The 26774-nt window shown below is 41.4% G+C and overlaps 1 protein-coding gene across 2 annotated transcripts in view; it reads left to right on the top strand.

Moving 5' to 3' along the window:
* LOC109037881 (fringe glycosyltransferase) overlaps nucleotides 1-26774 on the top strand; it is an 87986-nt gene that overhangs the window by 17488 nt on the left and 43724 nt on the right. The window contains exons 3-4 of one of the 2 annotated variants that reach the window (XM_072300516.1): nucleotides 10156-10204; nucleotides 19076-19178. In XM_072300516.1, the coding sequence (XP_072156617.1) occupies nucleotides 10156-10204; nucleotides 19076-19178 (152 nt within the window). Of the gene's footprint in view, nucleotides 1-10155; nucleotides 10205-17700; nucleotides 18176-19075; nucleotides 19179-26774 lie in introns of those variants that run through there. The other variant, XM_072300517.1, reaches the window with a different exon arrangement.

The raw sequence follows: 26774 nt of genomic DNA, 5'->3' as shown, positions 1-26774 counted from the left end.
AAAAACTCCATATTTTATACTGTCTCCATAGGCACTCTACCTAGGAATAATTTTTTTCTTCCCAACTCGCGAGGGATCCAAGGAAAGAATATCGATCTCCTAAATAACTTTTCATTGCCGAGGAATTTGGCCGAAGATAATTCTTCGCGATCTTCGCGAAAAGGGTCAAAGAAAGCGCTTACCAAAAATTGACCGCTTTTAACGTACTTGAATTTTGCAAAAAGAGGACTTCATCCAATGAATCGTTCACCACGCACAGGCAACAAAGGTTTATCCGACGGATTGTAACAATGATTCCAACCCTTTGCGAGAGACATGCACGAAGCGGCAACAATTCGGATAGCCGTGTGCCGCCGTGAGGGTGTGATCAGTCTATGGTGCCTGATCAGTGATCAGTGATCAAGGCAGGGCCGGACCGTGGAAGAGCAACAGCCCGCGGAGCCCCAGGGCTGGAGCGCTCATGCGGTCGTATCGCAGCCGACTGCCGAAGGGGTTGCTCGTGATTCCTGCTCCGATGCAGCGGCGTGGCGCGCTTCGCGATATATCGATTGATCCACCATTCAAACCAAGGGAAAAGGATCGATAAACAGGGTGTTCGCAACGAGCGCCTTAATAATCGATCTTTTACCATAGCTTCAAACGGGGAAATATCGATAATCGATCGTCCACACCTCGCTACTGCTCCGATGCCCCATGCAATATCGCAATAGTGCCAATGCCAATGCCGCGCACATTGCACATTGAACGCGATCAGAACTCGGATGGCTCGCAGCTGTTGAATGTGCACTTGCGCACTCTTTCCGATGGATGTCCGTATAGTTATGGATCTCCCCCTCGAGTCCTGAACCTATGCAACAGGCGGAGCCGCGTATATTTTTTTATGTATTGACAGCACTTTGCTCCCCCCCCCCCCCCCGCCCCCGCCACCCACCCTTTGGTCCTTTCGCAATCGCAAGGACGCGGTTTATTTCCTTCAGGATTTGCAATGTTCACTTTGTTCGTGGATTTTTATCCTTGATCGTCAATAAATTCGCACTCGTCTTTTTGAAATACTAACTTAAGAGAAGGAGCCCCTAATAACAGGGCTATTTTCGTGGATAAGTTTGATCGATTTAAGCGTGGGTTTTTAAAATAACTTCGGCGGTTCCATCTTCCGCGAAACTTTTGACTCCTGCAAGATTAATTTCATGAGCTGATCTCCGAAATTTTAAGATAGAATGAAGAAAAAGTAAAGAAAGACGAAGGAAGGGAGTTGCCGGAGGTCAAAGTATACAAAATATACAGAGAACTATGAAACTTGGAAAAGTATCATATTTTACCAATATTTAATGGGTAAGAAACAAAAGCAAAATTCGAGAGTTCAATGCAAAAGATTTCGGTGTTTTTGAGTGAGGGTTTTACACCCTGCTCAAGGAACGAAAAGCTCATATTTTTTATAGGTAACCAAATTTCATTATCAAACCAAAACGCTTCAAGAAATCTCATGAAATATTTCACGGAAATCTCTTATCTTTCACAGTATATTTTTTTTATTTCATGCCACCCTGCTTGAGATTGGAGTTCTGACCATCGATATTCAACGTTTTCGGCAGTTTCATGATTGAAAGTAACTGAAACACAAAGACTGACAAAGAAGCAGAATAAGTTATTCACTGGAGGAAAAAAAGTCTCTTGGATCCAGAGTCCAAGTTCCGAAAAAATTTGACAAGAAAAAATACCCTTGATTCAGTCGGATTCCTGCTTGAATCAAAAGAGAAAATCCGCTCACATGAAGAGGCTTGACCCTCGATTTTTTTATGAGTATTTTCACAAACTTTTTAAGAGTCTGGACTCTGAATCAAGAGCCTTATTTTTCTAATGCACAATTTTCGAAAGAGATACGTAAAATCATCTCATCCGGCAAGGCTTACCCAAAATTAAGGGTCGCGTTTAAGACATGGGTCCTGGATTTAGATGCGGACCACGGAGTCTAAGATGCGAGCAGGCGCCGAGGGCCGAGGCGCCCTTCTGCGAGTTAAACGTGTGGCAGTCTAATTTTTTTCATCGATTACGATCGCGCATTTTATCCAGAGCACGTTTCTGCTTTTCCTCCTCGCGGGCTTTTGCATACGCTCCGCTCGCAGATTTGCATGTGTGCGATGCTGCCGCGTGCTAAGGAGAAACGCCTTGTCAACATTCGAGAGTTGCGAAATTTCCTTCGATAAAATGTTCATTTTGAAGGAAATTTATGAATATTTTCCCCTGAAATTCTCAGAAACTTTGGGTGAAATTGCCAACGAAATTAACTGAGAAACTAGAAGGAAAATATTCATAAGTTTACCGGGAAATTCGTGTTTTATCCAAGGAAGTTTGGCGACGCCTGACGGTTCATACGGCGTTTTTCCTTAGCACGGCAGTATGCTGCACTGCTCCGGCCACATCCCACATCGCCGTTGAAGAGCCGATTAGTTCACACATACACGACCAATAGACAAAAACCATGACATCTATTTCCACGTGAGCTTTGTTTCACATGTAAATCCATGCCCTCTGGGGCTCATGTGGAAATCGAGGTACGCACATACCACATACGTCAGAGGGACGACGAAACGTGTCGTCATCGTCGCTGAGCGGTACTGGGGTTGAGTTCCTTGCAGCTCACAATCGGTGTTTTAAGTCTGAATGAGAATGAAGTAGAATGAAGAAAAAGTAAGGAAAGTCGACGAAGGAAGAGAGTTGTCGGAGGTCACAGTATACAAAATGTACAGGGAACCATGAAACTTGGAAAATTATCATCTTTTTAAATGATGATAATTTTGCAAGTTTCATGGTTCTCTGTATATTTTGTATACTTTGACCTCCGTCCGGCAACTCTCCTCCTTCGTCTTTCCTTACTTTTTCTTCATTCTATCTTAAAATCCTCCTGGCCAGGAGAGGGGTTGATTTGCAGCTAAATCTACAAAAAAGGAAGACTCGATTCATACTCGAGATGACACTTCTTCCCTTTTATGATGAGGCGGAAAGAATAAAAGGGGAAAAAATCCGATGATTGCGCTGATAAAACTTGATACGACGTACGCGCAAGATTTCTACACGCTCATGCACTTGTACCGGGAATCGTTCTGAAACTGTTCATCAAAAGATAGTAACCAGACCGTGATTTCACTTTGTATAGAATCTCTTCAAATGCTTTTTTTCTTCTTTCTTAATAGCCGTTATTAGGATCTTATTTTTAAAATCATTGGCGAAAAAATTTCTCTAATTTAGACCTGTTCCGCATACACTCTATTATAGTCATGAATCTGGCTCGGGGCAAAATAAAGCAAATGAGTGAAGCAGCATCGTATGCATAGTATATGTTGAATACTTGTTTCCTTTTAGTTATTCATTTTTTTTTGTCTGGCTCCAAAACCAATTTAGGGTCAATTTGAAGAGAAATGAAATTACTCCTCGAGTCCGCGTTTAAATCTTCAACGGCCGCGGCGCGGCGACTGCGGTGAGCCGCGGTTTTGAATAAACTGCTCCCGAAACATAGATTTATTGCCTTTTTTCGGACGGCGCTGGACATGTTAAACGCCGACAATTTAGCTCCAACGGATTAGTTAGTGCATGAGGTGAACGTGGGCTTTACCACCCTCCAGCTCTTTGCCATCGCTCAAAAGCGCTTCGACTCGAAAATTGCCCGAAAAATGACTGGAACGGATAGCCATGAGTCAAATTGTCGCTAAGTAGGCATTTTCATCCACCAACGTAGATTTCTGCTGATTTTAAACCGCGATTTTTTCGGAATTCTTATGTAATTTTATTTCAGTACATAATCTCAAAAAATTCTCTTCTCATTAGAAATGTTTTATCAATATGGTTATCAAAACCACCCAATACAGAAAAACTCACGAGGAATACTAGATTTTATGCGCACTTTTCCAACATACACCATAAAATAAAATAGTAAAATAATACATAAGAAGGAAAGAAAAAAATAAAACAGATTAACGCATTCGCTGGAAAAAAATTAGCTCAGATTCTAAGTCCAGACTCTTAAAAAATTTGACAAGAAAAAATCCCCTTGAATCAATCGGAATATTGCTTGAATCAAAAAGTAATCCGCTTGAATAAAGATGCTTGGCTCTCGATCCAGGCAAAAATCCGATTGAATTATCAGTATTTTTTCTTGTCCAATTTTTTAAGCTTCGATCCGGACTCCGGATCCAAGAGACTTTTTCCCCCGCGTCGATTCGCACAATTTCTTTAAGAGAGAACAATTTTTTGGGCTTATTTACACAGTGCCAGGGAGATAGATAGGAGTGGGGGAATTCTATCCAGCCCAAGGTACGTAATGTCGTAACTTCGGCATCGTAACCAACTATCGTAACCGTAGCTCTGGTATCGCAACTTTTAGAAGGGCCTGAGGCTGTGTCAGAGTGTCGTGTACAGGGTGTCTACAGGTTCGGAATTTTCGGAAAGTCTGGAATTACTGATTTTTTAAGGGCGGTCCGGAAGGACTGAAAAAGTGTTGGATTTCCGGAAGAAGATCCGGATTTATTTTTCATTTTTGTCGCAGTTTGAGCGAGAAATTCAAATTTTTTAAATTTTTCGAATTGAGTCAATTGGGGGTACTGAAAAAGTACTGTAAAAATATCGATTTTTGATCAGCCTGTTTTAGTAGACACCCTAAGTGTAAGGGGCACTGAAGAAAAAAAAAAAAACACATTGGATCTAGAGTGCAGACTCTTAAAAACATAGACAAGAAAAAATACTCTTGATTCAATCAGATTTAAGCTTAAATCAAGGCCCAAGCCTCTTAATTTGAGCGGATTTCCTTTTGATTTAAGCTTAAATCTGATTGAGTCAAGAGTCCTTTTTCTTGTCAATGTTTTCAAGAGTCTGGACTCTAGATCCAATGTGCTTTTTTTTCCAGTGGGGAGACAGGGTCAACAAAGTGAAAAAGTGCGTTCCACAATACTTCAACGCCCCAAACAGTCAACTAGTATTCTAGAGCAGCTCCTGATTTTCCTATTAGGTCCACTAGAAGTTGGAAAGCGGAGGATTTGGAATCGGGGCGATGGGACCTGTTAGCGGCGCAGGCTGCATGGCTCGGGGCCCTTGCGGTTCTACCTGGGCCCATGGCCTCATGGCTCATCGCGCACCGCTCGCTTGGTAATTGTTGATGATCAGCTATTAGTTGGCATTAACCGACGTGCCAAGCACCGCGGCCCTCGGCGGCACCGACGCGTCACTCGCAGGCCGGTGGCCGTGCTCCGACTCCGATTGACAGCAGATCAATAAATTATCACGAAAAGGAAAGAAAAGAAAAATTGATCGACCGAAAAAAGATAGTTTGTTGCCTAATCGACGGTGGCAGACCAATCATATCGTTCCGACGAGTGTAGCTCGAAATTGAAACGATCATTTTCCGAGCGCCGCAAACACAACCTTGAGAAAAACGAGGAAAACCGTATTATTCGATCGTTACCGGTCGGGGTAAGACTGATGTTCAACATCTTTTTTAAAGCCTTAAAAATGTTCTTTAACGTCGCCTTGCAGTAAGGTGCATCTAAGTGTAGGCAATCATAATCCATCAAGGTAAAATTCCATATGCACGAATGTCCAAAAGTGCAAACCCTAAAAGCGCAAATGAAGCGGCCTTCGAGATAGTATTACATGCGACAAATACCGAACAAATTTTATTATAACGCCTGGATGCAACCATTCGAACTCTGCGGATGTTCGTGTTGTATACACACAAAAGTGAAGGCGTTTTGACGCAATGCGCACTCATTACATCAACTCAGCGCTGCTGTTGCATCGCCGTGCCGTCCGCGAAAAGAGCGGTGACTGCCTAGGAGTCAAAAACGCCTGGACTTCCTCGCGTATGCATCACGGACATCCTCAGAGCCCGAATAGTTGCATCCAGGCGTTATCATACAATTCGCTGAGTATTGGTTATGTATTCGTGTGTAATATGTATTCGTATTTATTTAGCGTTGCTTATTGTTTCAATAAAGTAATCTATTACTGATTTTCATCGCGACGAAATCGTCAACATTTGTTTTTGCGAATGAGGTATACAGCTTTTAGGAAAAGTGTTTTCCGTGACTCATCGCTTCAGACTCCTTGAATTGGAGCATCAGTACACCGGGTTCATGAAAGACGCATCGATGACAAATATTTAAAAAAAGCCTGCCTAAAGTTTCTAGTGTAAAATCCTAGGTAAGGCGGTGACGAAATCGTGTATTCGTTTCTTCTTATTTGTTCCTCTATTTAGGTACTCTCTTCTTCGCATGAATCCTCATTTTTGAGAAAGAAATTCTGAGCAGAAAATAGAATAAATATAATCGCAAAGTGAAATGAGAATAGAGATTGCAGGACGTTAGCCACTCTCCTCTATGTGGAAAAAAGGTATTCATAAAGTCTCCCATCCGTGCATTTTTGCGGTCTCATTGACTCTCCAATCTGACAACATTTTGTAATTTCCCCGAATTTCGGGGCCAATTCGTGGTCATCCAGTGAAGTGAGCGTTCGGTTCATCTTCTAATTTTACTTTATGAGGGAATAAATCACAACTCTGTAACAGTTCGTGTTTGATGCCGTGATCGCATCAGATTTAGGGTGCACATCCATCAAACATAATGGAACGGTAATAATTGCGTTACCTCTTTTAATAACGGGTGCTCCCTCTCTTACAAATCCTCCGTCTCCTGCTCTCGTTCTCCAACGACGATACTTCAATATTTTTCCTCTCCGCTCGATAGAACCAATCGCGTGAGAAACGTGAAGGAAAACAAATTGCGTCTAGACATAACAAGAAATTTCAGTCTAGGATAGAAAGACAAGAACATGATGTCAATAAACTGCACTGAGAAAAAAAAAAAAAAAACATTGGATCTATGAGTCAAGACTCTTAAAAACATCGACAAGAAAAAATACTTTTGATTCGATCAGATTTAAGCTTAAATCAAGAACCAAGCTCCTTAATGCGAGCGGATTTCCTTTTGATTTAAGCTTAAATCTGATTAAATCAAGATTCCTTTTTCTTGTCAATGTTTTCAAGAGTCTGGACTCTAGATCCAATGTGTTTTTTTTTTCCCAGTGTGATTATCTGTGTCCATACGTCATTCGATATTCAATACATTCGATAGTTCTGTCCTGAACAAATGGACTGTTTTGATATCGATTGTTTTCCCGCGCTTTTTAATTCCGGCATTATTTAAAGGCGATATATCGAATGACGTAGCCACTAAAACAGCCATTGGGCTGTAGTGAGAGGACAGAACTTGCCCCTGATCACGGGTGCTTTGCCGTAGAAGGGCTCGATTTTCTTCCTTTTTCAGAAAATCTTTCAGCTTTATGAGCAAAGTCTTGTAATTTCTGTGACATGTTATTTTGTCTGATTCTATGAAATTTAGCCGAACTTTTAACGGCCAACAAAAAGTACGAAATTGTTTCAAGAAGCTTTTTGGACGCCTGATCCCACGTGGATAATTTTCATGCCCTCCAGGATCTCCTGAATTTTTTTACTTTCTCGCTCCCATAGGGTAGAGAGGAAGTATTGTCATCCTCCAAAAAAAAAAAAAAAAAAAAAGTTGAAATTTCATCATTTCTAGACGTTTTAAGGTCCCAGGAGTAAAAATAACCATACTTGAAAAAATGTGTGTCCGTCCGTGTGGCGTCCCCCAAATCTGTCTACAGCGATATCTCAGAATCTATCTGTTCGATTTCATTCAAAATTGGCACAGGACACCATATCTATGGTCTCCTTATGCACGTCCAACGATTTTGAGGTACGCTAAAATTTGGGGGGGCTACGCTCAATTGTCCATTTTTAGCAAAATCACACGGAAAGCTCATTTTGAAAGACTGTAAATTTTGAAAAATGTCTTTAATTCTTTAACAATGGGCATCAAGCACATCACCTGGGTCATTAATTTAAGTTCCAAAAAGATCTTTGGACTAAACTCAAAATTCAAGAGATTACGAGGCCCAAAAGTAGGCACTTTGCTCCGCGAAACAGCTCATTTTCAAGGACTGTAAATTTGAAAAAATAAAAAAATAAAAAAAATGCCTTCAATTCTTCGAAAGTTGGCATAAGAGCACCACCTGGTTCATTAATTTAAGTTCCTACGAGGTCTTTGGACTAAACTAAAAATTGAAGGGTTACGCGTCATATAGCGAGGAGAGCACTTCGGTCACACGGAGAGCTCATGGACTGTAGATTTTGAAAAAATGCCTTTAATTCTTTGAAAGTTGGCTCAAAAGCACCATCTGAGTCATTAATTTAAGTTCCTAAAGGATTCATGGACTAATCTCATAATTGCAGAGGGGCCGATAGGAAACGCTCAATTCTCTGATAAATGAGTCGGAGCGCTTCTAGATAATAGCAGCAAACGCTTTGAGTCAGGTGAAACCTAGGAATTCAAATGCATTATATAATGCATCATATACTATTTCCAAAATTACTCCGTAGGTAATCACAAAGCAAAATTAGACAACTAATTAGATACATACTCACATTACAAAGGTACTATGAATCATCAAGCTAACGCCAAGAACTGACACTTAGATCTTTATTAAAAACTAATATGTTTGTTGTTAATGAATTTAGAATCCCGGCAGATTCCATCTTTTGCGGTTCCTTTTTACGAGGTACTAAGCACAAATATAATGTAATAATTCGGCACAAATATGACTGATTTAATGCTTGTTAATGAAGGAGGTTATAATTGTTATAACGTGACGTTTGTTGACTTGTCTCTGGTTGACGTTTGTCGATGGCGCTCTCTATTGTTTTCGCTTTGAGTTACGGGGATACGCGGTAAGGAGATGGCGCTCCTGGCGGGCGTGTCGTGAACCTTCCAGCAGGTAGATTCGCCCGCCAAATTTAAAATTTGGGAGATGCTAAGCGAAAACCGTTTAGTTTTAAGACTATTTGAACATCGAATAGTCATTCTACCCATTCAAGTAGATATTTGATGGCTTTTGACCGTGCTTAAGGAGAGATTATAATATAAAATCGTATCTGAAGTATGATGTCAATGAATCTAATGGATCCTAATGAATCGTAGAAAAGCTAAGATTTTTACGGATCGCCATCTTTGACAGGAGACTTAGTTAATCAATTACATATTTAATTGAAGATGCCTCATAAAATCAACAAGTCGAGTCCGAATATATGAATTCACCACATATCGCGAAGACATTTACAATGAAGTTCAATGGTTTGAATAAAAATTTCATAACTATTATCCTGTGATCAAAATTCCAATCAAACTTTATGATTTTGTAAAATTGGCAGTATTTTTCTAAATATTCCAGTAAAAGTGTCTATGCCGGCGCGAAGCGCCGGCTCGAGCGAGAAAGTCCCGTGCGGTCCCCGCACCAATCCGCTAAGCGGATGGGGGGGCGAAGCCCCCCAAATGCCGGCGCGTAGCGCCGGTACGCGGCGCGAAGCGCCGCGCATAAATTGGCCGGAGGCCAATTTTTTTAGCTCAGATTTGAAGAGCAGATGTGCGACGTGCCACCTAATATCACCTGTTCCGAAGCAAATAATATCCAATTAGTTCAAATTTACACAATTAAGAACTTGCAGGTGCAGGAAAACACTCCTAAATCAAATGAGCTTACATTGAATGAACAACAATCCTTCTACTTTGGCTTGTTAATACTCCACGTACACTATCCTCGAAAATCGTCTTTCAAATGAGTCAGGTTCCAGTGAACCGAATTTATGAGTAATCGCAAATTTTATCCACTCATTACCCTATCTTATTCCATTTTGAAAGCGTTATTTTTTTTTCGTTCACCGCTCGCCGATATTTTTACGTTTTTCGCATTCATTACGCCTGGTTTTCCTGAAAAATGCTGAACCTGTTTTTTTAGCCATGAACCTTGTCCGGTGACAAATGTTTCCCCAGATCACGAAAATGACTCATCAATCTCCCGACTTTCTCTGTGTGATGCTTTCTGGCCGATTGCCGAAGAAAGAAGTGTAATATAATCTCGATCTTTTGCTCACTTCGTCACTTTCCGATAAAAAAGATCAACGTAGTTCCCGCCGTTAGCGTCTACCGTTTTGGCTGAGGTCCAGCTCGTTTATGAATCTCTCATCTACTATATCCTTCATTTGTTTGATCCTCTCGGTAACTGAATGCTAATTTTTTATTTTTTCTCTGATTTCAGACTTGGTTCTTCACCGACGCTGATGACGAACATTTTCAAAAAGAAACAAGTAAGCAACCTTTCACACGCTTTTCTTTTCTTTTTCATTCATAATGCCCCCAGCCCCATCTCCTCTCCTTAATGAAATGTATCTCACGGGCAGGGTGTCTACAAGTCCGAAATTTACGGAAAGCAGTGATTTTTTAAGGGCGGTCCGAAAGTACTGAAAAAGTGCGGAAATTCCGCCAGAAGATACGGATTTTTTTTTTTAAATTTGTTGTCATTTTTGTCGCAATTTCAAATTTTTGAAATTTTTCTAATTTCATCAAATAATTGCACTAAAAGAGGACGGAATTTTTCTGTTGCGAGGAGGTACTGAATTTTTCGAGAATGTACTGAAAAAGTACTGTAAAAGTACTTATTTTTGACCAGCCTGTTTTAGTAGACACCCTGCATGGGACTTATTATATAATTCAAGGGCAGTGCCTTTTAAAAAAAGGATATACATTTCAACGTGCTGCCGTACAGAACCTTTTGGTAGTTTCAGAACTTAAGCACTATTACCAATTTTTAAAAATGTATTAACATTTTTGCCATTAAAATCAACCCATATAAGCCTGTTAAAAAATGTCTATCATTGAATCTCAAGTGATACCAGGGGCTAATGTATACTATCCTTGTACCCCTCCTCTTTTTTTAACGAACGTGACCTAAGAATCCCCTCCCTTCGCCACTCCTATCCAAATGAATAAATAAATAAGTAAATAAAAATATTTTACAAAATTTCTCAAATGTAAATAGTTACGTGACGTATTCCCCCGGGGCGGAATACTTTGATACGCAGAATGAAAATCAAGCCCCCAGCTCTTCAAAGCTATTCTCCTTTCCTAACTCGAACTTGCTCTTTACGTCCCAACCCCCGATTGATTTCAATTTCAAATGATTCTCCTCGAATGGATCTTTTTAAAATCACCGATTCCCAAGCTTTTAATCCCATTTGAAATAATTGCATTGATACCCTCCCGATTCGGCAACCTTGCCGACCACGTCATGAAACATGTCCGTAGTTGAAGACTGTCAATCGTCGAATGTCTCATTTTCAATCGTCTCCTCGCATCCGATTACTAACTCAACATGGTTGCCTGACTACCAGAATTTTATTTACGAATACTCACCCGCATTTTACCGAATTTTTTCGTATTTTGCCGAGTGGGATGGTAATCCCAAATGGGATAATTAATTGTTGTGGGGTTTTTTTTGGTGACGATCAGCGGGAATCGAAGCTTGGAGTGGATGAATCGTGTTTTTTAATGGCAACGAGACAACACTGGGAGGCTTGGTGGTCGATGGCAGACTGGTTTTTCGCTCTCATCTTGTCTCAATTGGACGAGTCGATCCAAAAAATGCCTTCACGGCCGCGACCGGCGCACTATCCCAGCGACCGCTTTCCCATCGCTCCGGACTGCCTTTTTCTGGAAATTCATTTAAAATTGAAATCATTCGGGAGCTGGGAAATAAATAGCGAGCACACTTACTGCGCGGTTGCACGGTGCGTGTGTGTATTTACGTGTGGTGGCAGGTGGTCCCTCAGCCCTCGGCCTCGCCCTGATCGCCGCTCTCCTCTCGAGAACTTGAATCGGTCTATGTTCAAACCTCACATACCCGGTGAGCCACAGAATGTAAATATCCTTATGGATTTCACGGTTCATGAGGCAACAGACTTGTTGGGTTTCATCATCCGCTTACTTTCAGCATCGATGAAGTGCTTTGGAGAAGTGTGTCTTCATGGTTAGACTAGACGTCTTTTTGTGAACGACTTTGACCGAGTTCATCAGAATGGAACCAACCCTCTTTTCGAAAAAATTTAGTTAAGAATGGTTTTGAGTTCCACTATCCATATATTTTCTCCCGCCAAAAAGTGAGAGTCGAAAAAAAGACATTTTCTTGTGAAGAGAAGGGTTAAAGTTTATTTTCTACATTGCTTAATTCAGATTTAAAACTTGTAACCTCTTTTTCTCAGGTTCGGCTTCATGTGATGGGTTGGTTCCTTGAACCAATGAATGGTGAACTCGGTCCATTTGATAGTCGATAGATCCATTGATGTTTTCTGGGTCTTAGGAAATGTATAGCATGTCAGGAATTTGTGCACAATTTGAGTTAGAAACACTTTGAAAGAACTCCGAAGTTACGTTCCAAGTGAATATCGCAAATCGTTCTGCCTTTCGATTTGTGATACATACCAGGGACGTACTTTTAAAGCTATTTCAAATTGTCTCTTGGACTTTTGTTTACAAATGTATGGCATTCTCCGGCGTGTTGTGATGCTCGGAATTTTCTTCTGAAATTCCCCAAAATCTAGAAAATATCAATCGATCGAGTCAGACTCGGGTTAAACATCGATTTTCGGAAAGTGCAGTTGAACCATCTTAAGTGAATCAGTCGATGTTAAAACCGAACACTTTTATTGGTCAATTAGTTAATTGAGCTCAGAGCTCATCTGGGAATAGACTGTTTTAGGTTTATCATCAACTGATTTACTATACAGTCGAACCGTGGAAACTCACTTCTTCAAAGCTCCTCAGGCACCGCAACAGTAAGCACTAAATCCAAGTTCGTCCATTGAAATTGGGAAATCAGTCCGATTTGCTGAATGCAATTTGGGAAAACCGGGAGAAGTGAGGGAAGAGAATGAAAAAAGATCCGTAAAGTTAGGGAAAATTCATGTGTACGAAGAAAGTAGGGAATTTTTACGTGTCGCATCCGATAGCCGCAGTTTGTCTCCTGACTTGATCGGTAAATCCTCAAGTTTTTTTCTTCATTCCACGTCGTCTAGGGAGTCAGAGATTTTTTTTACGATTGGGCAAAGGATACCTGGAAAAGTTCGTACTAACCGTCAAGTTTCAAAAACGATGGTAGCTTAGCAAGGTATCAAACGAATTTGTAAAAGAATATATCTTCAATGATAAAGCAATGATCAAGTACCTGATGAAGTAACAATGAACTTATTCAAATATATCTTCGATCCTGTAAAAGTCCAAAGCTCACGTGCGGTGACAGAGCAAAAAATCCATCGGCTAGGAAATGTGACGTATAGATACAAGGCCGGATTAAGGGGGTGGCCACATGGCGGCAAATTTTGCAATTTTTTTTAATGCAGGTGCAAAAAAATCGGATTCAGAAAAAAATTAAAAACAAGAAAAGGTGACAAAATATCTCATTTCCTGAGAGTTCATTAATTTCTAATTTTGTCGTATTTCGGTGATACAAAATACTGCGCACCTTTAATTAGTTGAGTTAAGAGAGAAACCAAACAAGTAATGTGGCCTGGAGCGGCGCGGAGCAAAGAGAAATGACGACGAGGACTTAAGATGAAAAGGAGAAGCCCTCGACGCGGCGGTCGGCATGTAACAAATATTAGCGCCTACGAGACTGCATGAATACTTCACGCATTGCGTCAAACACAGTACGGTCAACAGCGGTCGGCGCGGCGTGAAACGCACAGTGCCTACAAGACTACATGAATACTTCACGCATTGCGCCGAACACAGTGTGGTCGACGCGGCACGGCGGCGGAAGTTAAAATTATCGAACCACATTTATGTTTGTTCTTTTTTAATTTTTTAGTTCATTTCTTACAAATGAAAGGCCTTGTCCCCATGGAGGGCATTGTCCAAACAGAGATAGGTTTACGGAACTGAACTTTCGCGCGAAGTTCCGTGAACTTTTGCTAGTAGTGTTGACAGGGCTCACGCAAAAAATGTGTCCAACACGAGTGAACGCGTCTTATGCACCCTTCTCCCTACGGCACGTTCACTTGATAGTTTTTATTGATGTTTCAAAATGAACGAGAAGAGGGCGGCAAAATACAGGCGGCCCATGGGCGGCAAGTAGGTAAATCCGGCCATGTATAGATATCCTGACATTTCTCATACTATCTTTCAGCGGAGTATATCGACCCAGCGCTATAGGTCAGGAGCCTGTTTAGTAAGGCTATCTAGATAGATTTCCATCGGAGATTTCCCAGCTTCCGTCGATCATTTATCCTGTCTTGATTGCGAATCGTCGAGCCCGTACGATGCACCATGAATGCGAATAATTTAGCCGAGATGCGTGGTGGAAAAATCGCGGACGGACGGTGAACGATCTGGTCGCGGATTGGTCGGTTCGGTGCGGTCGGTGGGTTAAGTGAATTTGCCAGCTTCATTGAACACCACGCGACGCTCTTCGCGTTTCTCGCCGAGTCCGCTTCATCATCAGGGGCGTCCCGTTGCGATTGCGTCGGGCATCGCGGCGCATCATATCAGCACCGGTCGACCGCCAACCGCACGCAGAGCCAAAATCGAGGTCTTCGTGACCAGACTCGAGTTGTAAGCGAAAAAGTCAGAATACCCGGCAGCAAGTTTCGTTCATTTCGTCGCAGTGTTCGAAACTCACAGGCGTCAACGGCTCAACGCGCCAAATGCGCCTAAAAAATGAAGGCTCTGCGCCAACGTGGCCCCTAAAAAATTACCCCCTTCCCCCTAAAAAAACCCTAATATTTCTTTTTCGAAATTTCCCCCAAGTACGGCTACTAGTTCTGCGACTAAAACATCTTTTATCTTTTGCCTATCCCTGTATAGGCATGTGCGTGTGTTTTCCTGACAAATTACCCGGGAAAGAAGATTTTCACTGCGATTTCCCTTAAAAGCTCACTTTCCTCGAGACGGGATGGTTCTGACTCAGATCCCTTGGCCCTTGTCTCCGATCTCGGAGTCCTCTTCCATGCAGGACATTCTTGGAAAAAATCCTTTCTCAGAAAACTCAGATGCTCCTTTTCGACCCCCCCCCCCTTTATGGAAGGCATGCACTTACTTTTAAAGTTTTCTCCGGGCTGAGCTGAGGACTTTCTCTGGAATGACCCATTTTCGTCCAAAGGCCCTATGACGGTCTCGGCGTGCCGCTTGTGCGGCGGTTAGCGGCCGCATCAATCGGATTAAATTACTCGAGTCGAAGAAATGACCGGAATCGTGGGAAATGTTGTACCTGCCATCCGCATAACCCCCCCCTGTCCTGAGCCTCCCCCTTCTCCCCCCCCCTCCGATTGGCTCGATGGCTCGCACTGTTTGTTTTCCGTTCGCTGCCTCTCGTCGGTGCTGCGCGCGCCGCCACATTTGACCGGAAAATCCCTTCCTCGAGTTCCTCGTCGAGATCTTGTACATTCTCAAGGCCTGCGCAACATAAAAAATATTTGATCTTCGAATGTGTGTACTATGGTACATTTTTCAATCCCCAAATCGATTTATGGGTTGTACTAATTTCAACTGGTCCTTATCATTTGAAACAGTCGATGTCAAAACTTCACACGCACAAGAAGTGAAAAATCGGGTTTTTGGCGGGGAACTCTCTTTGAAAGAAGTCTCATCATCAGTGAGAAAATTTCACAAGAACTCCGAAATTTGCATGTGCTTTTCGAAAAAAAGTTTCCCTTTTAGATCACTTCACGCAAAAACTTTACACGCTCCAAAATGAAATTGGTTAGATATTCAACGCAAATCAAATAGGGTTTTCAAATTTTGTCATGCCTTCGAAGTATTAAAAACATTACCTGACACAAGAAACCACTATTCCAATTTTGGCCCATCCATGAAAGCATCCTATCTGCATAGGGAGACGTATGGCTCATAAGTCGTTTCTAAAATAATCCAGAAACAATAGTTTCTAATTGCTAAATGAAGTTCGTACATCCTAGTCAACGTTCTTCTCATACTCTGTTCACTAAAAAATAGTAAATTTTTTTTCCTTCGTTTTTGAAATTTAACTTTTTGGGCTTGAACAGGTTTTAACATTAACTGATTCATGTATGGTGCGTTTCGCCGAGGCAAAATTTTAAAATCATTCTCGCTCGATACTTCCCTGCGATGGCCCAAAACCTCCTAATGAAACCATACAATGAAATCCTTTTACTGATGGCACTGGTAAGGAAATATCGAGGAGAAACTAACGTCCAAACACTTTGGTCAGCCGCAATCAGGATACCATCGGAACCTGTCTGCGCGAATTTCGGTTCGCAATAAATTATCGACTGCCAATGTAAGTGCATTGCTTAATTTCGTGGTTCCCACACTTGCCGCGAAAGCATCCCACCGGCACCGCGGATGTAGACACCTCGAACGCTATGAGTGACTCGAAGTTTTGGGCGTATAAAATTCCGTTTTCTAGATTTTATCGTTTTCCTCGAATTGAGAGGGCAACAGCCTCTATGGATTTCCTCCTTTTTGTTTATTCATCATTTCCGATTAAATTTTTCAGCAGTTGATGAAGAATTCAGAAAAATATCATATTTGCGAGTTGCGGTATCGGATTCAAGCTGACTATGAGCTCGGAAGTTTAACGCTCCAATTTCATTTGCACACCCATGGAGTGCAATGCGCATAAACATTCTGCAACAATCCACTGCACTAAGCGTAACTTTCTGCAGTTTCAGCTCTGAAAATAATCCTGTGCGCTGCATACTAGTAATGCCCGAGAATTTTGCTATTTCATCATAATTTTTCCCATTTTCCTAGTCTCTCGCTTTTTCTTCCTGTATTCCAAGGATTTTTTGAATTCTGAAATTGCAAAGCAAGTTTTTGGCGAATACTTTCGACGCTTAGGATCGCTTTTTGCCTATACCTTTCCAAGTGAAGGCAAATCATGTAGCAGTAAGTAAGAGTGAGCTAATAGCAAAATAAAGTTTTTTCCAATTAGGGAGGCATGATGACTAAAAAGAGACTTATTTTGATGTTGGATAATTTGGTTTTTCTTCAAAACTTTTCTTTTTCTCAATTCAAAAAACAGAAATTCTATAATGCCGCTTGCCGATTTGACTATCCGCCGGAAAATGTAACCCATTGCTTGATTAATGAAGATTGCTTAATGCAATGTTTCGGGATACCGCTTTCTGTTTAATTGGGTCGTTAAATTCAGACTTGAGCCCTTGACGTAAAATGCTGTTTAAAGAGTGATCACGGTCTGGAAAAGCCCGGATACCACAAAACTTACAGTAAAGTATAAAAAAAGAACCCAAAAGCGAGGAAAAAAATTTCATCAAGGAAAAGGTAAATTCTGACGTATTTCAAAGCTGCTTTTCTACGAGCCTTTTTAAATTGTTCTATTCCATCCTGTATTGTCTCAAAGGCCAGGAAATCACGACATCGGTCAAAGAAAACTTGAAAAAGTTTGTTACGAGAGCTCTTTGTCTTCACTACCCCTCATTTTCAGTTTCATGTAGAGCATGAAGTTTAATTAAATATACGTCAATATTTAGCTCCGAACACGGTATAGCAGAATTTAAAGTCTCAACGACTTTGAACCGCACACCTCAATCCAGCTCGGACCATTCTTTCATTTCAAATTCCCAGAAGGAAAACTCATGTAAAAAGTGGTACCAGTACCCCAATTTTCAATTTTCCGGCTCGGGGGTCCATTTTCCGATGGACGGTGACGAAAGCGACGAAACTAGACGTGGCAAGGGCGCGCTCGTCCGGCGATCGGCCGTGTCTGCGGCTCATCAACACTCAACAGTTTTACGTGGAGCGCCCGGCAAGTCCGGAGCTTTCGGTCCGTGTCGGCCCGGACGGACAGGAGTGCGGCGATCGGACTTCCTCCGGCTCGAAATGATTTTAAAGAGCGATTTAATTGGCTCATTCGGTAATAATACGCTCCGAATCGAGTGTATTTTCATTTTATTTACCCTTCCGCTCGGCGAGTCCGGCACCGACCGACACCTCGGCCCCTGTCGCGCCTTCCCGCTCTACTCCCCGTCCCCGTCCAAATCTCGTTTTAATGATCTCGAGTCTTTGCTCTTTGATCGTGGTTACCCTGGATTTCCCATCAACCCGCTCCTATCGGTGGATCTCGCTGCGGGAGGGGAGCTCCCGGTACTCCCTCCTCGGTTCGGGGTGTCCGAGTCGGAGCCTCAACTGTGAAAAACTGAATTTAAATTCACGACCGGTCACGAGTTTTCGAGTCGAATTCTTAATCCGAGTACATCGCGGGCACCGAAAAATGAACTCGGGAGTAGGTACGTTAAATGAGCATAAAATCTAACTCGGTGCTTGCTTACTCCATACCGGAATTGGATTGAGTTCACTGGAAAAACTTTACCGTCTGTATAGACACGTTCCGTCCGTTCCGGGCTCCGAGGCCAAAAGTTCCGGATGCTGGAGCTGTGGCCTCGACTGCTCTAGGTGCCATGTCCGGAATTTTCAGCCTCTGAGCCTGGAACGAGGTTGGAATGCCTATACATATACAGGGTTTCCATATCAGGGAAACCGGGAAATGTCAGAGAATACCTGAAAATGTTAGAGAAAATGACGAAAGTGTCTCGGAAAATCAATAAGTAACCTTAATTTGCTGTCTGAAATAAGTTTGACGTTTCACACATCAAATTTTGCCTGAAATGTATTTCAAACTATGTCTTTTATCTTCAATTGTCAGGGAATTTTACCAAAAAGTGTCAGATAAATAAGATAATTCCACTTTCTAAATTCTGTGGCAACCCTGTGTACAGGCCGTAAGTATGGCTTCCACGGCCAAAAATTTTGTGACGTTCAAATTTAGTCATGCTCTTTTGCCTCGGAAACGACTGACTCTCATAGTCAGCAATTGTGGGAGTGAAACAGTTTTTTACGGACATGATTGTGGAATAATTCAAGGAATGTTTAGCAGTGAATGGACTCCGTGGAACAGAATTTCAACTCATTCTTACATTTCCTGGCACTGGTTTTGGTAACAGCACGAATTTCCTTGTAGTAGCGAGGGAGCGAGTTGAAACACCTACATGTCATTGACGGAAGCGCTTGTCGGGGAGGGCAAGAATTTTCTCCTCGTCAAGACAGAGGTATTCGTATCCTTTCTGTTTTTTTGGGAAACGCAGTAAAATAAATTGCTTGTAACCGCAATTTTATGTTCTGATTCGCAGATAACCACATGATCAACACAAATTGCTCTTCTTCTCACGGCCGGAAAGCGCTTTGTTGCAAAATGTCAGTCGAGTTCGACGTGTTTCTGGAGAGCAACGAAAAGTAAGTTGTGCATCCGTTTATACCTTTTTAATTATATTTTATATTTATATTTCCTTTCGATAACAAATCGCAGTATTGCATTCTCTCTTCTCTCTTTTCGCGGAAAAAATTAGGATTCGTCACAACCATCCAATTTTTCCCCGTGTTTATATTGTTCAACGCGAGAAGTTTTTTTTTCTTTTTTTCTTTTTTTTCAAATATACTTTTGCAGAATTGTACACGCAATCAGTGTGAAAGGGCCACCGGAAAAGAAAAGTATAAAAGTGTACTTTAGATCATATGGAGAGGTTAATTTTTAGAGACCTCCGCAAACTCTCCTCATATTTTGTGAGTTCCGATCATTATTTTCCTGCAAAGCATGCACATCCAGGGAAATATTTACTATACGTGAGTTCCGATCATTATTTTCCTACAAATCACGCACATTCAGGGAAATTCCTCCTGGCGACTGGCGAAAGCGTTTCCCAGAAATACATTTTGCGTCAGTCAGCCAATCCTCCGAAATTCAGAAACAGCAATATTTCAAATTTTCGACGGGGACAATATTTACGTCCACGTAGCATCAGCGTACAAAGCGAGTGAAATTTTTGCCCTTATTCTCGCGCATCCGGGGAATCTCTTTATTTTCGCTCTTCGTTATGCTGAACAGGCATTTCAAGGTGGCAAATATTTTCGTCGAGCGGCGAGTAGAACATTGCGCCGAACGAAATTCCCGACGCATGAAGGAGTACATGCACAAGGAATCCAATCACCCGCGTCTTTGTCCGGTGTCCACCCAGCGCAGTGCGCATTCTTGCTCGGTCATTTAAAAGTATCACTCACGCACTGCAAATGCTCAGACGACTGTAATTAAATCCTCACTTGCAATCGGACTGGGTGTTTCCAGCATAGTCGCGCACATTTAATACCTACAGGGTGACCCAAAGGTCCCAGGACCCCTGAATTTCCACCGAGAAATCTGAGAATCCTCCAGCTGCATGTTGAAAGTTGAAATCTGTCATTGACTTAACCGAACGGCTGGCAAGACGAAGCGACTTTTTTCGTCCATTTGTTCAAATCGGAACCTCTCTTCTGCAGAAAAAAAATAAAAATAAATAAATAATAAAAAATATAAAACAATGTATAAAAATAATAAATAATAATTAATATAATATAAAAATAAAATAAATAATTTTGGCTTAAACGCACAGTCATTCTGAAAAATGGCAAAAATTTCTCACATTTTTTCGTATTCAAAAAATTTGTTCTCAACGGGGAATCATTTTGAAACTCTGTCTCCCCGAACAAAAGGTAAAACTCTGACAAAACATTTCTCAAACTTTTCCATATCTCTTTAAAAATAAAAAAATAGATTACATTGTAAAGAGGCTGTACATGTCTTTAACATTTAAAATTCAAACTCTTTTGAAAGAAGTATTGGATGAAGACGAAACAAATCGCTGGCTGTTTTTAACTATATTGAATGCCGAACGTCGTTTCAAGGCTTCCCACAATCGGAAAAATTTAAAAGTCTTTTACCCCTCTTTCGACGGGTTTCGTCTGGGCGCTCAGACTTAACATTTTTACAAAGTTTTGTTACAAAATAATTAAGATTTAGTTTTCGTAAGCACTCGCTGAATTGTCACTAGAATCCTTCCGCGTACCATTCACGAAAGTTGACTTGAAATTTAAAATGCTCCCATCTACTCAATATGTTTGTATCCTTTTCTTGTAGCCTAAATTAATTGTACATTCATTGACGGTTTCTTGATTCCGTCGATTTTTCCTAAGAACTAGTCCTCTTTTACATTGAATTTTAAAAACTAACACTTTTTTTTTCAATTCTTAAAAGCAATTATTATAAGCATCTCCAATTGTATATGAATACTTCCCGAGAGCCTTGCCTTTTATGCCGTCCGTAATGGGCAGCGGTGTTTTAATCTTAAAGTAATTTACATTTTAAAAGTGAAGTCCGAACACGATGCGAATGGAGAAACCATGGTTAATTCATAACTGGTTAAGTGTAACGTGTAGCCGATGATGAGGTTCGTGTGAAAAATGGATGCACCGAAGTCGTTTAAAAACCGTTGCTCGTTAACAAGGAGTGGCTCTAGAAAACGAGAGGCACATGCCCTTTAGACCCGTGCTTTCCAGTATTCTCAGTGATATGCTAGCCGTTTTCACAATCTTTTTCTTAGATCCACCTCCAAGGCACCTGCTCCACGCTGTGTCCAATTGTGCACACTGTTTGCTCATAAGTGTAATGGGCAAATGCAGTTACTTCCGCGTTAGAGAGCATAGAAAACTGTGGAGATTAATTGGTGTTGAAATAGTGAAATCACGCATGATGTTGACACCGTACAAATATTTTTACTTTTTATCCTTTTTCGCAATCAGTTCCCTGGTAAAAATTGGCGATACGAGCTTCGTTTCAAAATACCATAGGAGTTCTTATAGCCGACTAAAGAAGGCTATTGAAAATCATATAGCTGGCTGTAGAAAGCGGAGCAAATCATATAGCCGGGCTTTACGAAGCTATGAAAAAGTATACAGTCGGGCTATAGTTCCTATCGCCGGGCTTTACACTTTATCGCCATTGGCTATAAAAGGCTATTAGAAATTGTGTAGAAATTCGTGTGCTTTGGAAATCGTTAAGTTTGATACGGAACTACCTTAATATTTACAAAACATACATTATATTTTCGTTTAAAACATATTTTTTTTCGTTTAAAACATATTTTTTTTTCATCAATTAAAATGAGATGGTCCATACAGAGTGTGCAAACATTTCAAAATCATGAGTTGAAAAACGCTGACTCCGCGAGACTAAATATTAGAGCCCAACACAAAGCGGAGCGGCGATGCATTGGCGCCTACAAACCTAACAGGGATACTTCACGCATTGCGCAATGCGTGAAGTATCCCTGTTAGGTTTGTAGGCGCCAGCGGGCGGCGTGCCACGTCGTCTGAAGCAACGATTTCACACCAGAGGTATTGCACAGTATCATAAGAAATTGAAGGCGCTCCAACATATTAAGAATGACAGGCATCCTTCAAAAGTACGGAGCTTTCCTCGCAAAATAAATCAAGATACTACGGCACAAAAAGAGAGCGGTAGTCCAAAAACTAACTAAGTCCTAGTATCCGTATTTAGTAACGTTTAGCATAAACTTTATCGTCTGGCTGTTGCTTAGTCGCGCCATCGGCTATAAAAGGCTATAAGAAATTGTACAGCCGGCTTTAGGTCTATAGTATTTTGGAACACACATTCTACTGCCAATTTTTACCAGGGTTTTGAGATTTCAAAAATATGTCGATGCTCGATGGCTATAGTGCGAAACCACGTATCTCCATTTGCGACGTTACGAACTTCCGGTCATACTTAATTTTTTCTTTGGAAAAATATTAAACCTGATCCATCGAAAACTTGATTGATTTTTCATCTCTGTTAGCAGCATATTTTGTATAAATTTCAAGCTACTCTGACGGACTTTTAGCGGCTCTGGTGCTTGCACTAGAGCTGCTATTCCGGACGGTCCCAGCTGGGGAGTATCAACGGACCATGTTACATTGGAGAGACCGCGTGTTGGTTGATGGGAATCGGCGCCATTTTCTGCTGTTTAGGGGGGACTGATTTTATTTTAATTGATATCTTTTTCCTGTGAGCGAATGCTATGTTGTGTAGTGTATTTTTGGAATCATGGTGATACTGTCAATAATTCAAAACGGGTCTGTGCTTTAATCTCGCACTGGAAAAAATGTACTTTACGTTTAAAATTTGAAAATTCAAATCTATAAGTTTTCGCGCTTTTTTCGAAGAATGCCGTGGTTGGAGCTTCCTAGTCATACTACTCGACATCAGCTGATATCAAACAAAGGTTACCAAGGAAACCGTAAACGCGTAACAACTACCTACCGTCGCCAGAGCCGCTTTCCGACGCGAATGCGTTGGAGCTTCCTGCTTGTTTTCTCCTTGGAAATGTAAATTATGAGCAGAGATTTTGAAACGCTGCAACGGAGATTCGTGACTTTGCTTTTTAGCCATCTATATATTCAAGTTTGCCATGGAAATTCAGTTTTGTGGACTGAATTAAGTACATCATCTTGCACCACATTATCTTGAAGTAAAATTTACTAAATTGAAAATTATCACTATTTTAAATGAAATATTAAAGTTTGGTAAATTTTATAAAATTCAGTTTTTTTACAATTATTTAATAAATTAAGTCAAGAGAATTCTTTTTTTTTTTTTTTTTTTTTTTTTTTTTTTTTTAAACTCAATTTCAATGAAGAATTTTAAATAAATGCAATGTTAGCTCAGTCAATGGCACCGTATAAAAACATACTTAATACCCACGTACGAGTGGCCTGTTTGGTGCGTTGTTAATGGACATTACTCCAGTGTGGCGCTCACGATAGCTCGGAGTATCAATCGTATTTGGAGCACCGGTGGCAAAAGCGATACGTTTATTAATAGCTTCATTTGGAGACGCGGGGCGCAACCGGTTGGGGATTATTGGGGGGCTGGGCCTGGTCGGGCCCGGTTGGAGTAAGTAGGAAGCTAATTGGATCGAGGGCGTGACCCAGGACCCACGGAACCGGGCAGCAAACTCCTAATCAGACCAAAATATGACCATCGTTCAAAAAACAGAACACCCTGGCCCCTGGCCATCCTGGCGCATGACAAGTGACCCTGCCCACTTGGTCCCGGCAAGATATTCACGCTACAATAAAACCTCGTTTTTAGGAGTCCCGGTCTTGGAGACAAGATCCACTGCATGTGGCTCAGTTTAACCAGTTCAGTAGTTTTTTTCCCCTCTCTTTACATATAGAGGTGTACCAGGGTTGAACCGTCGGACTGCAGGAGCGTATGTGGACCACGTTTAGCAGAAAGGAACTAAGCCACATCACCTATTGCCGAATTTAACCGGGCATTTTAATTTTTTACAAGAGAACGCCTGTGCGGATTCCTTTGAAAATTTTGAAGAATTTGCTTCGCACTTTGCAGAAAATTCACTGAAATTTGCACTAAAATCCGTACAATCGTTTCATGGAAAAAACTAAATTGCCCATTAACATTTGCAATAGCTGATGTATCTCGGTTCCTTTCTTCTCAGCAGTCCATTTTATAGGTCAAAACAGGTTTTTCTCTAAAAATGACCCCAGGTTTATTTTGGATTTTTTCAATGTTTTCACTCATTCCAAAACAAATCTTCCCCCTCCCCGCGGATCCCTCATCACATAGAAGTAGCTTCTTCGTAGAATCAATGGGCGACTTAATGAAATGCTACTCAATACTCGTTTTGAAGGCCAATCAGGGCCCAATTATGAATGGCAGGCAGTACTGTTGCAGAACCAGCACGCGAGAACTGATTTTACCGAATGACAACATTGTAAGGGCTGTCTGGCGCGTTTTTTCTCTTCCCATACTCCTTATCCCGTTCTCTGGATGACATGGCAATAGTCTCAGCTCTTATTGACGACTGTTTTGTCTGGAGACTATCTTACTTCTCTCTAAGCCTCATCATAATGAAGTGTTCGATTTGGTGTTCAAGACTTACACGAATGTAGTGAAACGAAATCCTTCTCTTAACGACGAATTTTGATAATGATGAATTGAGTCGTTTGGTCTTATAAGTGCTCAATTTTTGCCATAATACGACCATAGGCAGTGGGAAACACGAAAATAATCGGAATGTTGTTCTGTGCTCAATATATTTGCGCTTTCTTCCTTTCCTTCTTCCGCATTTGGCAGCTTTTTGGCAAATATATCTGGAAGTTAGGAACGAAATGGAGTTAAAAAAGTCCATCTCTAGCAGTATTCGAAACTCACTTTAGAGTTTCAGGAGCCATGCGGCCCATTAAAGCTCAATTTTTAGGGGCCATTGAATATTTTTTGGGGGCCAAATTGACTTTTTGTTTATATATCACGGCGCATTTTGTGAAAAGTCAGACGCAAGATGTTTCAGTCACAGAACTGGCAGCTGTAACTTGTAACTTTCGAAATATCATCAGACAAAAAAATTAGGATTTTTTTTTTTTTTGGGGGGGGGGGGCACTTTTTAGCGGCCACGTTGGCGCAGAGCCTTCATCTATTAGGCGCCATGGCCAATTTTTTAGGCGCAATGGCGCCTGTGAGTTTCGAACGGAACACTGATTCTCTAGAGCATCAAATGCTGATTCGCAACTCAGCTAGTTCTGACAATTGAAAGGTCAAGTCAGCAGTACTCTCGGCAGAGGAAGAATGGCTTATTGTTAGTTGCCAGGAGAATGGCTTACCTAGCCAAAAAAGAGTGTATTGCATATTTACTAGGCAAAGAAGTGTGGCTCCCGTTTTTTGCGTGACGTTTTAAAATATTTTAATCCAGAGAAAATCGTCGATGACTTCAGCCACTTCTACTGTGTTAAAAATTTTGCTGTCAAATTTTGTGCCAGAGTCTATCATAGCGCCCAAGAACCCCGAGTGATCTGAACGCGAAGCGGAATCTGTCATCCTTATAGAGTGACTAACACTATTACGGAGTGACTTACACTATTACAGAGTGACTTATACTATTACAGAGTGACTTACACTACTACAGAGTGACTTATTCTATTACGGAGCGGATTCTATACTCTTTCTATGGAGTGTCATCCGCTTTTCTGGTGCTAATTTCACTTCGCATGCATATCATTCGGGGTTATGGGCGCTATGTAGACTCCGGCACCGAATTTCATTCCTCGATTTTTAACTGTGTCACATGTTCCCTTAAACATCACAAGAACGCAGAAGCAACTTCGAACCACGGTTTCAAAAAAATGAAAGGCTGTCCGAAGGACTCACGTGCTGTAAGCACAATGCCTCGGACACTAAAGCACTTTTTCCTACTCATTTTATGGGTAGGCCTCAAGCTCCGCCAGATCCCCAGATTTCCTAGCGCTTTAATTAAAGTATTCCCAGCGAAAGAACTCGTCCGAGTGCGTCAAAGTGTTACACTGCCGCGCTAAGGAAAAACGCCGTATGAACATTCGAGAGTTGCTAAATTTCCCCGAACAAAACATGTATTTTTGAGTTTTGCTATGCGGATTTTTCCCTCAAAATTTTCAGATATTTTAGATTTAATTGTGTACAAAATCTTGTGAAAAAATTGAAGAAAAATATCCAACAGTCTCCTTGAAAATTCGTTTTTATCGGAGGAAATTTTGCGACGCTTGAAGGCTCATACGGCGTTTTTCCTTAGCGCGGCAGTACACTGCCGAGATCCGGTGGCGTGACGGCATGTTGGCATGATGGCAAACTAATGTGCCTGCTTGCTCCGTATTTATTAACTCCTTCCTGTCTCGCTCATGGAGGCACTTGCACCCTGATCCCCTCGTTTCTATTCAATCCCCCACCCCCTCCTGGCCGGGGGGCTATGTTCCCATGAGGGCTTGTTCGCTAGAAATCCTATTGTGTCGGCACCACGTCCTAGTGTCGTTTCGATGACTGGCCTCATATGCTGGGAATACAATTGTAACCTCGAAACTTGAAACTTCAATGGTCATTCTTTAGGCCTTGTCTACATAAGCGCAGCTAAATAGTTCCACAAACTGGGGGTTCCAGGATCAAGTTATAGTTAAGTTATCATAAGTTCCCGA

The sequence above is a fragment of the Bemisia tabaci genome, chromosome 5 (genome assembly GCF_918797505.1).
Source record: "Bemisia tabaci chromosome 5, PGI_BMITA_v3".
Lineage (NCBI taxonomy): Eukaryota > Metazoa > Arthropoda > Insecta > Hemiptera > Aleyrodidae > Bemisia > Bemisia tabaci.
This window is presented reverse-complemented; position numbering and strand designations above follow the sequence as displayed.